At 50.6% G+C, this 15970-nt stretch overlaps 9 protein-coding genes across 9 annotated transcripts; 5 read left to right on the top strand and 4 right to left on the bottom strand.

The window, feature by feature from the left end:
* The first annotated feature begins 177 nt into the window (after positions 1-177).
* BDR25DRAFT_332614 (sphingosine-1-phosphate phosphohydrolase-like protein) lies at positions 178-2224 on the top strand. The gene is made up of 5 exons (XM_033692766.1): positions 178-312; positions 379-592; positions 646-1416; positions 1467-2011; positions 2060-2224. Exons 1-5 carry the CDS (start codon positions 249-251, stop codon positions 2125-2127), a joined length of 1662 nt encoding a protein of 553 aa, XP_033550679.1. The 5' UTR covers positions 178-248; the 3' UTR covers positions 2128-2224.
* Positions 2225-2472: 248 nt separating this feature from the next.
* On the top strand, positions 2473-3303 carry BDR25DRAFT_256767 (secretory pathway protein-like protein Ssp120). The gene is made up of 2 exons (XM_033686431.1): positions 2473-2601; positions 2668-3303. The coding sequence occupies exons 1-2, from the start codon at positions 2478-2480 to the stop codon at positions 3150-3152; spliced, it is 609 nt and encodes a 202-aa protein (XP_033550680.1). The 5' UTR covers positions 2473-2477; the 3' UTR covers positions 3153-3303.
* Positions 3188-5155, bottom strand: BDR25DRAFT_386763 (uncharacterized protein). The gene has a single exon (XM_033698023.1). The coding sequence runs from the start codon at positions 4919-4921 to the stop codon at positions 3317-3319; it is 1605 nt and encodes a 534-aa protein (XP_033550681.1). The 5' UTR covers positions 4922-5155; the 3' UTR covers positions 3188-3316.
* BDR25DRAFT_281861 (thiamine pyrophosphokinase-related protein-like protein) lies at positions 5071-6080 on the top strand (the record flags this gene model as incomplete). Its single annotated transcript, XM_033687927.1, has 2 exons — positions 5071-5129; positions 5177-6080. Exons 1-2 carry the CDS (start codon positions 5089-5091, stop codon positions 6078-6080), a joined length of 945 nt encoding a protein of 314 aa, XP_033550682.1. The 5' UTR covers positions 5071-5088.
* Positions 5798-6738, bottom strand: BDR25DRAFT_301934 (RNA polymerase). The gene is made up of 2 exons (XM_033689686.1): positions 6360-6738; positions 5798-6296 (listed from the first exon to the last, which is right to left on the bottom strand). The coding sequence occupies exons 1-2, from the start codon at positions 6677-6679 to the stop codon at positions 6191-6193; spliced, it is 426 nt and encodes a 141-aa protein (XP_033550683.1). The 5' UTR covers positions 6680-6738; the 3' UTR covers positions 5798-6190.
* A 421-nt stretch (positions 6739-7159) lies between these two features.
* Positions 7160-9352, top strand: BDR25DRAFT_217117 (uncharacterized protein; the record flags this gene model as incomplete). The annotated part of the gene is made up of 1 exon (XM_033684897.1): positions 7160-9352. One exon carries the CDS (start codon positions 7160-7162, stop codon positions 9350-9352), a length of 2193 nt encoding a protein of 730 aa, XP_033550684.1.
* A 263-nt stretch (positions 9353-9615) lies between these two features.
* BDR25DRAFT_392262 (PAXNEB-domain-containing protein) lies at positions 9616-12676 on the top strand (the record flags this gene model as incomplete). Its single annotated transcript, XM_033698197.1, has 7 exons — positions 9616-9640; positions 9708-10923; positions 10965-11017; positions 11066-11196; positions 11222-11250; positions 11293-11351; positions 11542-12676. The coding sequence occupies 7 exons, from the start codon at positions 9616-9618 to the stop codon at positions 12396-12398; spliced, it is 2370 nt and encodes a 789-aa protein (XP_033550685.1). The 3' UTR covers positions 12399-12676.
* An 86-nt stretch (positions 12677-12762) lies between these two features.
* BDR25DRAFT_256786 (DASH complex subunit Dad1) lies at positions 12763-13455 on the bottom strand. The gene is made up of 2 exons (XM_033686432.1): positions 13323-13455; positions 12763-13193 (listed from the first exon to the last, which is right to left on the bottom strand). The coding sequence occupies exons 1-2, from the start codon at positions 13428-13430 to the stop codon at positions 12993-12995; spliced, it is 309 nt and encodes a 102-aa protein (XP_033550686.1). The 5' UTR covers positions 13431-13455; the 3' UTR covers positions 12763-12992.
* Positions 13456-13883: 428 nt separating this feature from the next.
* On the bottom strand, positions 13884-15763 carry BDR25DRAFT_256791 (uncharacterized protein). Its single transcript, XM_033686433.1, has 5 exons — positions 15358-15763; positions 15194-15298; positions 14901-15134; positions 14708-14850; positions 13884-14656 (listed from the first exon to the last, which is right to left on the bottom strand). Exons 1-5 carry the CDS (start codon positions 15523-15525, stop codon positions 14071-14073), a joined length of 1236 nt encoding a protein of 411 aa, XP_033550687.1. The 5' UTR covers positions 15526-15763; the 3' UTR covers positions 13884-14070.
* Positions 15764-15970: the final 207 nt, after the last annotated feature.

The raw sequence follows: 15970 nt of genomic DNA on the forward strand, positions 1-15970 counted from the left end.
CTGGGATCGAGGACGGAGAAGTGAGAGCGAGCGTGAGAGTGTGTGAAGGTGAGCGCAGAGCCGCCCGATGTTGATTGTTTGGCGGCTTCCCTGGCAACCGCTCCTCGGCTCGGGCTTGGCCATCTGATACCGACACCACCAAGGCAGACCTAGACCCAGCATATCGCGCCCCATTCCCCGACCCGCCCAGCGACCCGCCAGCACCAGCAGCCTGGCCATGATATTGGCTGCGCTCCTCGACCCTCCCGATGTGTGCGCAGCATGATGCGACGGAGCCCCGCCTCGATGCTGGCATGAAGCATCATGACCACTGTGCGTGTCTTGGCCGCGGGAATGAGGACTGAGGACTGACGCTGATGCGCGTCTTGCGCTGACCAGACGCCCAACGACTTCCCCCATGGCGGAACTCGCTGCGGAAGCAATTGATCCCCATCGTGCGCTGGGAGACACCCTATCTCGCACTATTGCAGCAATTGCGCACTCCCTCGCTCGACTCGTACTTTGCCTTCACCGCTAACCTGGGCACCCACACCTTCTTCATGGTCATGCTGCCCATCCTGTTCTGGTGCGGATACACCAATGTTGGTCGCGCGTAGGTCTCCACCTCCCACCTGGCGAATGCAACCACCAATTGACTCCCCCCAGGATGGTTCATATGCTGGCCGGCGGCGTCTTCTGGAGTGGCTTCGTCAAGGATATGCTATGCCTGCCCCGACCCCTCTCCCCGCCTCTGTATAGAATCACTATGTCTGGATCCGCTGCCCTCGAGTACGGCTTCCCCTCTACCCACTCTACTAATGCCGTCTCGGTTGCGGTCTATGCAATCCAGACGCTCCGGAGCGCCCCCAACCTTCATCATCCGAACGTCTCCCTTGGCTTGCAGATGCTGTTTTACTTCTACGCCGCCTCGATTGTGTTCGGGAGGCTGTATTGTGGCATGCACGGTTTCTTTGATGTCATTGTGGGGAGTCTCCTTGGCGCCGCCCTTGCCGTCGTGCAGCTGATGTATGGCGATATGCTGGACGTCTGGGTTGCCAGCGGTACTTACGTGAATCCCCTGATTCTGACCCTAATCATCCTGCTCCTCGTCCGCATCCACCCCGAGCCAGCTGATGATTGTCCCTGCTTCGATGATAGCATTGCTTTCGCTGGCGTTGTCATTGGCTGTCAAATCGGAGCATGGCATTATCATCGGTCTGGGTTCGCAATTGACTACCCAATACCTTCAACAGTCCCGTTCGACTTGAAGAGCATGGGTATTCTTAAAGCGGCTGCCCGTATTCTCCTTGGTGTCGTCATTATATTCGTGTGGAGAGCAACTATGAAGCCTACACTGTTCAAGATTCTTCCCCCTATATTTCGTGTGCTTGAGCACGTCCGGCTTAACATGCCTCGTGTCTTCTTCTTGAGTGCTTCGTAAGTTGTTTCTTTGCCCAGGCAACTGGGCATGTGCTCACGCCTCTTAGGAAATACACGAGTATTCCGACCTTGCGCGGAGATGATAATGTCATCCCACCTGCATCAGAACTTCCGCAGATGCTGAAAAATCTTGCGCATCCCCGCAAGAGATCAGTCTCTGTGGGACCCCAGTCTGCGGCTGATGCGTACGAGACCCTTGCGTATCGTAATAGACGGCGAAGGGAAAGTATAAACTCCCAAGATAGCATAATTTTGGAAGAGAGCGCCTGGTCCCCCTCCAAGGAGGGAAGCCAGAACGACCCCAAACTGCCTCCAAAGTCGAAAGCCAATATACTTCTAGGCGTGGGTCTATTGCCCACTCCGATATCCTCGCGGGTGCATTCCTACGAGCACATGATAGGTACAGGAGCACCGAAGGCAACCTCCATAACTCCTCCACCAGAGGGTGACGCCGGCTTCGCTGGTGACTTCTCTGGCGTTGAACAGTCTCCCGTCGAGGAAGAAAATGAGAAACGGGAGATATTTATGAAGTTAGAAAAACCTCGTGCGAGGTACGATGTTGAAGTTGTTACGAAGCTGATCGTATATGGTGGTCAGTTATGCTTGCTCATTATAATGTAGCCTGCTAACTCTTTCGAAGGTATTGCATGGTTGGCAGTGGAAGGCAACCCGATTCTCTTTGAATTATGTCAACTGGGCAGAGGCTAAATAGGCGCCTTTATGTTCCAGAGCGCTTGGATTAGAGTAAATAGGTACCAGTGCATCTGATGTGTGCCTGGCGTTGAATAGCCTGCAGCCAACAATCACTAGATACCCTATTATTTCTAGATTGGTTGTCTGTATCGCGCTTGCGTAGCTCGTGAATTACCTGCTGTTACGTACAGGGTAGATACCGTTGCAAGTTCAATCAGTCTTGGACTAACTACAACCATGTGCTCCAGGATCCTGGGAGCCGTGGCGCGGACCCCTTTTGGACGGAACCGCAATAACCTTGATCCGGGCCGAAAGCAATGTCCGATAGCACGCTCGCTGTTTTACCCCATCAACACTTACTGAAGATGGGCTGGCTACCGTGGTGTTCTATCCTTCTAGTCTTGTGCGTGTCGGGCGTGTTTGGCCATGGTGGACATGAACAAATCTTCGTGGCCGATAATGCTGATTGGATGACGAGGCATATGGCTGGTAAGACATTAAAGGGCTATTGAAATGCGCATGATTTGTATGAACTGCATCTGATTGCGCGTCTAGAGGAGCATCACATCTCGTCCTTCGACCCCGGCGTCTTCTTCACCCTCCACGATTACGATTCCACCGGCATCTGGTCGCCTGCTGACATCCGCCGCACCTACGGCCTCGAAGACGACTCAACCGCCTCCATTGCTGAATCCGAGAAGCAGCGCGTCGTAAACGAAGTTCTATCCCTCTTCGATATCGATAAGTCCGGCACCATTGACTTCCACGAATTCACCACACAGACACAGAATGGGGTCAAGTTGCCTGATTTTGGGATGGGGCCTGGACACCATGGAGATGATGAGTATGAATATGAGATCCATCATTGGGAGAAGTATCATAGCGGGGACGATGTCAAGGAGGAGGATCTGACTCATCCTGAAGACATTGAGCATTTTGCCAAGCATGAGGAGATGGAGAGGAAACAAGAGGAGTGGGAGAAGAGGGAAAGAGCCGGCATTGTGGAGTCAAATATCCCGGAAAAGTTTAGGGTAAACTGAGGCTGCGGCTTCAGTCTTGTGCGCTTGTTATTACTATACCAAAGGTGAGCCGTCCGCCAGAACGGGGTATATGATGTTTGTTTTACATTTGATGCGCCAAGGTCAGAGTTTGTACAGTATGTATTATTGTTTTGATCCATGTCCGTTTTCTACGGCTTAGCACCTCATAAAGCACATTCTGCAGTTGCAGTCCCGTTAACCCAGATATCAAAAACAATGTGCAACACACCAGGTGCAAATGTCTTCACTCTCTCAACATGGTCACAACTCACTCGCTTCAGAAGTGAGCCACAAGAACCCTTTTCTTGTTCCCATACATTCAGCAAATCCTGCAGCTCACTCACAACCTCGTCTTTCCTAGTGTCGACGTCCTTGGCTGCAACGTTCTCATGCACATGTATCCAGCCCCCGGCCGTCGAATCCACGGCGCGAATGGCAGCCCACCAGCTCTTATTCGATGATGGAAGAAGCCCGCAGTTCACATGTCGAATGCGAGGGATCAAGGGTTCAGTATTGAAGCTCCCCCCAAGGCAGGAAATTGGGCAAATTGCAGATTCATTTGACTGTTGAAAGACCAGAAAGTCGACATCTTGGACTGAGCTATGCCACTCGCTCCAATCTTTTGGAACCTTCGTGAAGACCTGGGTAGACCAACCGTTGAGCTCTGCGCCTCGGCGTAGACCCTCAACACTCCAGGGATTTAGCTCCCAGCAGAGCACTTTGGTGCATCCGGCTTTCTTGTAGGAAAAGGAAAAGTAACCGATACCAGCATACAAGTCCACTGCCGTACAGCCTTGTATAAATTCGTGGTCACGGCAGCCGATAGGGGGTGTCCATTTCCCCTTTCCTCTTCCATCGGATACAGATGTGCGGACGGAAGGCAGGTTAAGGAGTCGAGTCTTCTCGCGGATATTTCCGCGTGAGAACATTGTATACAATGGCGCCCAGACTTGATGGATGCCGTTTTGGCATGTAGATACCCATAATGCTGCGTCGAAGTCCGCCTGGGTAGGGTGGCTGAGACGAGTTGGTGATGGTTGAGGGCCAAAATAACCATATAATGGAGTGAGATTGATAGGACTGCGGAGAATGTTTTCCTTTGTGTCGCCATCCGATGTTGTTCCTTCAGTGGTTTTGGACCGAGGAGGAATTCCTGCATTTAAGGCAACATGAGTTGCCCCGACTGCTCCAGCGATGGCTTTCCAAATGGAGCTGAGGGATGGTGAATCCCACCCAATGGAAGAGAGAAGCTTGGTCCATGGCGGAGAGCTCAAAGCATGCGAAGGAAGAAGAAGCATGGGGTTGTAGACTGAGTATGCCCCTGGAAATGATGAAAGAAGCATTGGCGTTGTAAGTTCTAGAGAATCGAGCAGTGACTTGGGCAGATATTTTAGGCCTTCCCTTAGAGCTTTGAGGAAGGGGCTAGGCGGGACATAGGTGGACGTATTCGTATTGAGAGAAGGAAGCGACAAGCCGTGAATCTCGCCTAGCAGTTCCTGAAGCCCAAGTTCCATGAGAAGGTCAGGCACCTCCTGCTCTGTATTTGGTTCTTGGTCTATATCCCTAGGACCCAGTTGTGACTGCAGGATGTTTGTAGAAATTATCATTCGAGCTCTTTCTGCTGTCCTTTGTGCTTCCTTAGCCGTTGCTACATCCTTGTAGCTTGTGATACCTGCTTTTCGATCAAAATATTTGCGCTCCTCTAGAGCCGATTTCACCCTCTTAACATAAAGTGGAGGCACTAGTAAGGCAACTCGCATATCTGCCATTGCTATACACGTGGGATAAATCAGTAAATGCGAGGTCAAGCCAGAGGGATGTTCCCCCCCCTACCCCGCTATTCCCCGCTTAGTCTTTATCGATAAGTCGGCCATGACAACCTCTCACCGAAATCTTACCCAGCTAACTCCCACAATCTCTCGACTCTCTAACCATAATGTCTTGTTCGAACCTCGACCTGATAAACGAATGCGATAGGTACATACCCCAGCTAATTGCTACTCGAGTCTACTTACACTCCTTAGTTTCCCATATTACCAGACCGATCCGGACCTGTACGCCGCCAGCATTTCCACCTACTTCGAGCTCAGGGTCCGAGGACACGACTATGCGCTTGGTTATATCCTCCCCTCTGTCGCCGAGATCTTCCGGAACCTCCCTAATTGGGAACTCGACGACGATGACCGGATACTGACCCTTACGGGCGGTAGCACTGCCGAGGAGCGATCAGAACTGGTGATGCGCACACTTTGGGCCATGAAAGGGATCGGCCATTTCAAAGTTCTCGAAAAGTGGCGAGATGAGCTCTATCCTGTGTACGGCAAGAACAGAGAGCTCCTCTTCAACGTTGAGAGGTGCGCAAGCCCACTGCTTGGTGTTGTTACCTATGGTGTGCACCTCACAGCCTTTGTAAAAAAGGATGGTGAGCTGAAGATATGGACTCCGAGACGCGCGAAGACAAAGCAAACATATAGCGGGCTGCTAGACAATGCTGTGGCAGGTGGCATTGCGTCGGGCGAAGGGCCGTTTGAGAGTTTGGTAAGAGAATGTGGTGAGGAGGCGTCGCTGGAGGAAGAGCTTGTGAGAAGCAAAGCAAAGGCATGTGGCACCGTCACTTACTTCTACATCCGCAACGAAAAGGCAGGAGGTGAGACGAGACTGCTGCAGCCCGAGTGTCAGTACGTCTATGACCTGGAACTGCCCGAGAATGTGATACCGAAACCGGGAGACGACGAAGTCGAAGAGTTCTATCTGTGGACCGTGGGAGAAGTGCAAGATGCAATGGCGAGGGGCGAATTTAAGCCAAATTGCGCTCTGGTGATGCTGGATTTCTTAATTCGACATGGCGTCTTGACGAGCGAGAACGAGCAGGACTATATCGAGATTGTATCGAGGCTGCACCGAAGACTTGAATTTCCTACTCTATAAACCTCCACTTTTGGGTATCCGGACACCGTGCCATGCAAGCCTTAGATGTAGATGAAGTAGACCGCTCGCCCAACGCCGCCCATGCATACAGCTTCTAACATCCTATTACCTCACTTTTTAGCCAACAAATAGACGTAGTCAATGCGCAGCGACGTGAGCTTCTTGAATGGTCCTTCGAGGTAGAGCAGGAGCCCGCCAAACGAAGTATATACTTTGCTGCAAGAAGTAAATTAGGACAAACGGTTCCTCACAGAGGCATTAACTTAGGTGGAAACGTACATTGTCTCGCCGTTGCCTTCATCAAAGCGGTAGACCTTTCCGTGGCAGACATATTCGAACATGTCCGCCAGTGTCTGCTCGCTCTTTGAGGCCTCCCGCCAGCCCTTCTCTTCCTTTGAACCGTCAAGATTTAATGTCGAGGCCATCACAAGGGTAATGTTATCACCCGTCGCGACTGGGAATAACTCGTGGTTGATGTCCAGAGACATGGTGGTCGTACTGTCGGTGGAGGTCCCGAAAATGCGCGAGACGCGGTCATATTTCTCGTTGTTGACGCTGGTAATGCTAAACGTCTCTTCGAAAAGCTGTGCATCGGCCATTGTAAGGGTGGTTGCGAGAAACTCCAATCAGCGTCGGCAATATTTATTTGCTGTTGCTGTTGGCGTTGAAAGAAGTTCGCAGACGGCTGGGTGTGTGTTCATCACGTGCAACCCCCGGAAGAACCGCAGCCCGACTTCCGACCTTCCCCTCCGCGAATTACCCAAGTTCCAGCCGCATTGCTTCACTTTCACCTCCCCTTGTCTCCATCTCCGCTATCAGGGGTAACAGAGTGTGAGATACTCCTGGATTTCTTACGAAAGCGAAGGCAACCAACCCCAACGCCAGGCTCGAGGTCGGTCTCTCGACTCGCTCGGCGCCTTCGCTGAAGCAACCCTCAATCCAACGGTACACTTCGAGAACCCAATTCGCTCTCCATGATCCGCAACAACCTCCTTTTCATCGAGAATCTGCTCCACGATATGGCATCTTACTCTCCATCAAGCTCGAGTGCAGATAGCAGAGGCGTCAGCCCAGTGACGATGGACAGCGACAATGCTCTAGACAACGCAAGTGAAGCAGCCTCAAGCGAAGAGGAGAAGCAGCAATCTGCATTTTTGACCCTCCCCGTCGATGTCTTCAAATGCATTACGGATTATCTCGATCGGGATGCTGCCTGGTCGCTCAAGCGCGTCTGCCGGGGGTTATCACGCTCAGAAGTTGTGAACAGGCTCCTCTATAAATACCCTATTCAGCTGAGCGACGTCCGTGATATACGCTTGAGCGATTGGAAGTACAGGTCGATGGGTCGGCTGCGCTGGATTAGCTTCCAACAAAGCATCAACGACTCCAATAGGGCCTTTGTACAGAAGCTTGCTCTGTCCCATTGGTGTAGCATTGATGACTTCATCTGGATCGAGAAAAATTTGCCATCTTTGGTGAGCTTAGACATAACTTCGATAAAAGATTTCGTTTGGTCGCCTGAACAGCTCTGGACCTGGAAGGAGCTGGCAGAGGCCACCCCAAAGCTTTTTGCACGACTAGATTTTTTGGAAGTTGCGAATTGGTCGGATTATACTGCTCATTCCCGGATTGAGTACAGTTACTCATACAACGATTACAGGTTCAAACCAAAATTCCGAATTTCACGTCGGAGGGATGGGGGTTCCGTTGCCAAGATGATATTCCCTATCTGTACGCAACTCAAGAGCCTTGCTATTCGCGAGCGCTATTCTGGTTTTCATACCTGGAATGAATGGGAAGTACATCAACGAGTATGCTGCCTTATCGACGGGATCTCTAGCCATTGCCCACCAACCTTGTCAAAACTGAGAGTGTACGACTATGCTCCATATCGATCTCTCTTCTCCACCGATGTCACTACCTGGCAAAACCTCTCTCAAATCGAAATCGGTCTGTATTCTTGGATGGAGGAACGCCGTGATCGAGATGTTATCGGGCCCATACCTTACCGCATCACGCCGGGCCACCACCACAGGGACGACGAAGAAGCCTTCGATGATAAAACATTTGATACCTGCGATCGCAATCACATGGAGTTAGGCCAACATGTGGTGCAGGGAGTCAGTGCATCATTCGAAGATCTGCTTCTTAACCTTCGCACGATCACTAGCAAATATCCAACAGTGAACGTAAGGCCGATCCATAATAGCCTTCGCGACATAGTTTTGCACCCATTTCACCTGGTCAATGTCAACCAACGAAGATTCGGCCATCCTCCACAACAACAGCAGCAGGTCAACCCACCGGATCCTGTCTCTAGTCAGGAAATACAGGAGGCGCTGCGCTGGTTGGCGGAGAAGTGTGGCTGGAAACCGGTTCTAGCGTGGGACTCGATGATGTGTGATGTATTCCCTGCTAATCTAGAGGCAAACCGAACGTTTCTACCTAAGGCAGATTTACTGTCTCGAATCCGAACTATGGTCCAGACGTTGAAAACTCTCAACATTCCTATCCGACTGTCCATTGGAGATCGCACCAACAACTGTCCGAGCTCAGGGTTGGATGGGTCGCTTTACTTTGGAGACTACAAATGCTTCGTTGGAGAGGATGACAATAAGCGGGAAATCCTGGCTCCAACACAAGCCCGCTTTAATCTCACCGGGATTGCGCATCTTGTAGACGAGCTCACGATACAATACCCGGTCGATGTACCTGGAGTCGCAGGCTGGGGCAGGTCGAGCAAACGCCCTACTGAAGCAGAGTTAGAGCTCCTGCGACGAGAAGCTAGAGGATGGGCTAGGTTCTGGGCACGATACGCTTTGCAGTTCAAGAATCTCAAGAAATTGACAGCAACCATTCCAGACTACATATATAACGGGTGGGGCAAATCAGGGAATTTGCGGGAGCTGTTAAAAGATGAACGTTGGGACATGCTGCAAATCGATGAGAAGTTTATGTCTGATTTTACCTTCTTTGGTGGCTATCTCCCCTTCAGCAACATCCGGTACGGTCTTGCTAAGAAGAAACCGCGGATGAAGTTTGTGCAGCGAGTGTTCTTCAGACAGGACACGGAGGAATTGCAGCTCAACAAACCGTCCCTTTCAGACCAGGAGCTAGAAGAGAATGAAATCTTAGATTCAGCTATTACGCCGAACGAGGATAGGCCGCCGCATCGATTTTGGCCACCAAAGGCTCTGAAGGGCGAGAAGAGGAAAGTGGAGGAGGAGGAGGGCAAGACAATGCCGAGGGTGAAAAGAGTTAAAGTAGAATAAGCTTCTGGTATTACTGGTGCGCGACATCAAGGTAGAATCTTGTCTCCTCATTTGCATCATCTCTGCACATGTCACCGAGCGAGGACAAGAGCGAGTATCCCCTGTAACCATGTACTAAAACGGAGTACAATGCCTGGACGGCCGTTATTTACTTGCAATCACGGAGCACATATTGTCAGGAAATGATATAGACTCAGTTCATAGTAGCATTAGTAGTGAATACTTGAAGTAACTAGGACAAGGTCGTCCCTTTTTAAAGTGTCATGTGCTCTCGTGTTGGCGTTAATTGTTAGGGTAGCACTAAATATTTCTAGTTTGGAGTGAATACCTTCAACGCCAAATTACTATCGATAAGATTTTCACCACCAAAATTTCCCCGCGCGAGCTTCCGGAGGGGCAACAATGGCTTTCCGCAAACGCAATGTCGCTGTTTCTCGATCAAGAGAAGATGAAAAATGCCTTGCTTTGCCCATCGCCTCACCAGAGCAGACACGGCCAGGCACCCGTCCTTCGCCGATAGATGGCCGGCCTACCACTTCCACTGGAACTCCCTCGCTGGATAACATTTTAGCTGGACATGCAGGACTACCCCTCGGAAATTCAATCTTAATCGGAGAAAGTGGGACTACTGATTATGCAGGCGCCCTGCTGAGGTTCTACGCCGCAGAGGGCATTGTCCAAGGCCATCAGGTGCATGTGGTGGGCATGGGCGAGGCATGGGGAAGAGAATTACCGGGACTCGCTGTAAGCAAGGACGATGAGCGTAAAGAAAAGCGTGAGAAGATGAAGATTGCTTGGAGATATGAGGGTTTGGGGCAATTTGAGAACGCGAGAGGTCCGGGATTGCCGACAAGTGCCAGAGGTTCACCTCAGGCAGAAATTGACAACCCAGAGGAACCAGCAGTCTTCTGTCATACATTTGATCTCGCGAGGCGGCTCGCACTTCCTGCTGGCACTACCATAAACTATATTTCTATTCCTCGAAATAGTCAGACCTCGCTATTCACACCAGTGCTCCGAAACATACAGCACCAACTAGCATCGTCTCAACCATCTACCATCCATCGCCTCGTCATCCCGTCCATACTCTCGCCAACACTATATCCTCCAGAGGCTTCACATCCTAGCTCGGTGCTCCAATTTTTACATGCTCTGCGCGCTCTGCTCCGCCAACATTCCTCTCGCTTGACGGCTCTAATTACAATCCCTTTGTCTCTCTACCCACGGTCTGTTGGCCTGGTTCGGTGGATGGAGATAATATCAGATGGTGTCCTGGAGCTTTCGCCATTTCCATACGATCCCACTCAGCCACTATCGGTTTCCGGCGCTGCTACGCAAGGGGAAGAGAAGCCACAGGGTCTGCTGGTAGTGCATAAGCTGCCCGTGTTTCATGAAAAAGGTGGTGGTGGAGGAGCACATGGACTAGGCGAGGACTTCTCCTTTACTGTGTCAAGGAGGAAGTTCGTGATTTCGAAATTTAGTCTCCCGCCTGTCGAAGGAGACAGAAAGGCCCAAGAAGCAGCCGCCACAGAGACGCACGGCGGGGGAATGCCGAGCAAAGCAGAGCTAGAGTTCTGATAGGCTACTCGTCCTCATCCTCGTGCTCCCCGAGCATGTCTTCCATCTCAATTTGTTCCCATCCGGCTTGCCCAACGCCCGAGCCGAGTCCTCTTGCATAGCTGCGGCCAAAGGATGTGTGTCGTGGATTGAAAGTTATTCCCGAGACGCGCGCGCGGAACCGGTCGCCGAGACAGGATGACAAGGCCAAAAATACTATAAACAAGAGGAAGGGGAAGCCAAACAGCAGGCTAAGAAGAACGACGACGTTCATCATTGCATACAGAGTGTGCTGTGGACGTGGCACGTGAGATGGTGAATATCAAGCGCCAAGAGGATTAGTCATTTACGCACAAGTGTAACTACTTCTGAACTTTCTGCAGCAGGCTCTTCAAACCTTCCACGCTGCAACGCCCTCACCATGGTTGCATCTCTACGACAGGTATGTACGGCTGCGCTTACTCGCATGTATTTCCCAACATGATTATTTTATAAATCAATCTGTCAATCTACTGACTCCTTCGGGATCTTGATGACTCAATCTTTTGTATTCACACTATGACTCGCTTTCTCTGCTCTCATCTCATTCCCACAGCACGTCTGTATAACGTCTAACGCCTCGATTCTTACAGGACCCGCCATGGTTCCGATAGTCGAGCCGTTTCCCATATCCTACATTGCCGGTCGGTACCTGCTCTTCGACGTAGATGCTGTCAGCCATGCCCGCCGCGAGCACAATATCTGCGGTGTCCTGATCGGCACCATCCCCAATCTCTCACAGCAGAATGTCTTCCTCGGCATCCCTCTTGAGCTGATGCCTGAAGAGGCACGTGTACTGGTAGAACAGGGACATGCATACATCGTTGATGATGTCGAGGCTCACCGCTCAGGTTTCTTGAACATGAGCCGGGAAGATAGACTCGCACTTTTGCAAGTCATGGACGAGAAGGGTATCGAGCTGGCCATCAGTGCGAAACAAAAGGCCGAGGCCAGGTCTGAAAAGGCTTTGAAGGACAGAGGGTTGGATCGAATCGCTCAAGCGAATAGCCAACATCGCAAGTCTCCTACGCCTGAACGAGCTGGAGGAGATGCGACCAAAATTGAGGCCTACTTCCTTACTCCTACAACATCACACTCTCCACCGCTAAACCAATCCGTGCATCAATCTTTGCCGCTACCTGAAGTTCCTCGGTCCTACCCTTTGTTCAGATATCTGCATTCAAAAGGCTTTTTCTCGACGCCTGGCTTGCGTTTCGGCTGTCATTACACGGTATATCCAGGCGACCCTCTTCGGTTCCACAGCCACTTTCTTGTCACTGGCCTAGACTGGGAAGAAGAATTCGATCTGCTGGACATTGTCGGAGGCGGCAGGCTGGGCACGGGTGTAAAGAAGGCTTATCTAATTGGAGGGGAGGAACCTTCACATCTGACTTCGGGAACGAAGGACGGCTCAGTCCGGGCCTTTTCAATCGAGTGGGCAGGACTGTAGCCAATTATGATATGGACATTGTTACTTTTGCCCTTCCAGTATTCTTCCTGAGAACAAGGAGACGATAATACTACCAAAAGGCTCACAGTATATGAAGCATCTGCTGGACTTAATTGGGTCGATGGCTTCTCCAACGTGCACCGGAGTACATCAGAGGAAGACGAGAGCGAAGGGTAGTAGACAATGAGGGTCGAGAGTAGAAGTGGAAGATGAACCCCCCTGTTAGCAAATACATAATCCATGGCATACAAGGCCTCCATATCTTTTGTCTATTATCCAGCCTCAATACCTCTCTTGAGAGTGCTTTCAAGTCGTTGTGAACTGAAGCTGGTGCTGATACACTGATCTATTCGCGGCTTACAGTTTGCCGCTGGGAAACCATGGGCTTCGTCTCAAGTCCCTTGAGGTTCCATATCTCTCGGATTGATCTGGTCTGGTCCTGCTCGTAGCATAAATGGATGACGGTGGTTGTACCGCCTAGTCTTCTTCTCTTCCCACCTCAAAACAACCTGTAATCACAGGCCTCATTTAAATATCAAAGGCCCAAGACCCATGTTGTTCTGCACCAAATCGAAATGGACACAGGTCGCACCCTCATTTCCCAAGTTCGGTAACATCCGAATCCCCCTCCGGCAGACCCTCCCCTCCATCAACATTCTCTTCCGAATCCTTGGCCATCACGTTCTCAAACTGACTCCACAAAGCTTCGACGGGCGAGAATTCGTTACCGACGGCGATGACTTCTTCTAGCGATCGGTTGAGTTTGTTGATGTTTTGGAGGACGTGCTCGAGACTCTAGGAGTTGTGCGGATGCTCGTTAGACCTTGTTGCTAATAGGGCTGTGATTGGTCGCGTGGGAAGGTGGGTGTAAGAGGGGGGGGTGTGGAAGGCGGAGAGGGGAGGCCGATGTACGAATTTGTTTACCTGTGCGATTTCACCAACGAGAATCTCGCGCTGTTGCTCGAAGAAGGATTTCTCTGGCGCAGTGGCGGAGATGCCGTTTGCGGTGGATGCGCGGTTGTTCGTTGACATTGTTTCGGTTTGTATTAGGACCTGGCCTGGTGTGTTTATGTGTTGGTATCTGGGCGGGACAATCTCGGCACTGTTGGTATCAGTCACGTGATTCGGCTTGCACAACTGATAAGGAGGCACATAGTGGGGTAGAGAAGAGCGTCTATGGTTGTTCGACTTCGTTCCATGGAGCTTGGTAATGGCGGCTCACATAGCGCTTCAGCTCGACGCGAAAAGGTGGATCCTCGACTTCTCGACCTCTCTCGTATTTAAGCTGATCGGCATCAATTGGCCGTCGCAGATCAATATCTCCCGAATCCTCGGTCGGCGGTCCGGCAAACCATGGTTCCAGTAGCTTCTCAGGGATAAATGAGAGTTGCAGGTTGTGGCGAGATGTAAAGTTGAGGGTTGTGGCTATGGAAATGTTGGATGATTGTAATTAGGGTGATGAATTGAACTGTCTCGAAGATGCTCATAGCTGATGTCATCTGGTCTATAATTCATACATGTAGAAATTATCGCAGGTATCGAACGCCGAAATCACACATTCTTTCAAAGTACCTCCACCGTTCTCTCCGTGGTACTCTTATCTAAGAATTTGGTAACCCTCTCCTCAACGCCAAGGTAATGCATTATCGGCCTCGTCATCTCATCATGTCTCTCACCCCTGTTCACTCCCATGGGTATAGTCGCTGCGCACATCAAACTGCACATCCCGCCTAATAATCAATTCCTGACTACCCGCCATGGAACTTGTACTCCCATTACTTCCAGGTCGTTCTCCTCCGCCACTCCTGCCCGCCCGAATGGTCGTCAAGTGCTTTAATTTTTCTGGCCTGAGCTTGCCGACGTGATGTTTAGTGTCCTCGCCCACCTTGGTGCTTTCGGGCTCTTTTCGAAATTTGGCTGAACGGCGAGGTTTCAGAGAGTGCATCTGAATCGTATCCGGTGCCGACACATTCCGCTTGGGTTTTGGTTGATAATGAGAGTGGGAATGAGTAGCCAAGTGCGATTGTGAATTGCTGGATGAGTAAGTGTATGGTCCGGAGCTGGAACCTTCACCCATGCCAAAATTAGTGTCGAAAGATTTAATGAAGGACTTAAGGCAGGGAATTGTCGCGGAAATTAAAGAGTATGAGACTGTGACTTGCTGCCAGGCGATTGCGGTCGAGATGGAGACACCAGGGTTGGGAGCATGTTGGACGGTAGTGAAGATGCGAACGAAGAGAATAGAGAACGCGATCACGCTGGGAATAGTTGTTAGTCTAGTAGGTCAGCGTAGGATAAAGTGTGCTTACGGAAGTCGAAAGGCAAAGGCGATAACAACCCGTGCCTTTAAATCAAGAGTCATCTGAAGGGTCCACAAAAAGCAGATTGGAAGAATGAACATAACGAGTTCAGAAATTACATCAAGTGCAATGACTATATTCCATCGCGTCGCCTACATGAGTCAGTGCAAGCCCGTAGGGTGAATGAAGCTCGAAGACTTACAAAGCCTTCGCATGTCTCGTTCCCATTTGGAGGTACGTATTTAGAAACGTTGCATCCAACGCTCACGAGAACAACAGACGTAATGCCCCAGGTGCAAACGAAGGCGAGGGCGATATTGCAAATGAGCCAAAAGTGTTTCATATCCCTAGTGAAGACTCGACGGACAAGAAATATGATCGAGCATTTTGACAATGCTAGTGACAACAAAAGAAGTATTTCTGATGTAAACGCAGTCTGTACGACACCGTGTGAGATTCTGCATGGACAGTCCAGTATCGCTATAGGCAACTTACATTGGATACAAGTACTCGGGATTTAACGTTCAACATTTCAGACGTTCTCCCAAGTCCATAGTGCAGAGAGCCAAATAAGGCACCATATTGTCCGAAAGCGAGAACCTGCCACTGAAGTTAATACGAGCGCTTGCGGTTGAGCATGACGGGTGGATTCGGCTGACCTGCGCAGCGACCAAAGCAACATCGTCGGGTCCAACCATGTGCCATTTAATCACTCCTCTAGCGAAGAGAGTAAGGACAGAGTAGATCATGCAAAGTAGCGAGATGACCCAGATCACACCAGCATGATTGTTCTCCGTAATTTCGCTGAAGGTGTTCCCTACCATCATTGAGGGGCTTTTCCCTTGTTAGGAGAAAAGAGGAAATCGTATACAATTCGAGAGGGAAGGACAGGCTGAAGGACGAGAGTCTGCGATATGGTCTGAAAATCGTGTCTAAAAGAGCTCTTCTCCTCGGCCTTTTCAAGACGACATCGTGTTCACGAGACTTTAGAGAGGGAAGAGAGACACAGAGAGACACAGAGAGACACAGAGAAGTGGATAGGAGCGCAGGAGACCTATGAATGTGCGCAAGAGCTTATTAGTGGCCATTTCACTGTACTCAAGGAGGGAACGCTACCTTTCAGAGGATGTTCGAAGTGCGGTAGCTTGATCTCGCCCTCCCCTGCAGTCTTGGCCCATCAGCCTTGTTGTCTTCATGGCCAATTGACGGCCTTACTTTTGCCGTCGCTCGTCAGTACGAAACCCCCGTCTCCCAGAACAGCAAAAGTAAAGG

The sequence above is a fragment of the Lindgomyces ingoldianus genome (assembly GCF_010093535.1).
Source record: "Lindgomyces ingoldianus strain ATCC 200398 unplaced genomic scaffold BDR25scaffold_8, whole genome shotgun sequence".
NCBI lineage: Eukaryota > Fungi > Ascomycota > Dothideomycetes > Pleosporales > Lindgomycetaceae > Lindgomyces > Lindgomyces ingoldianus.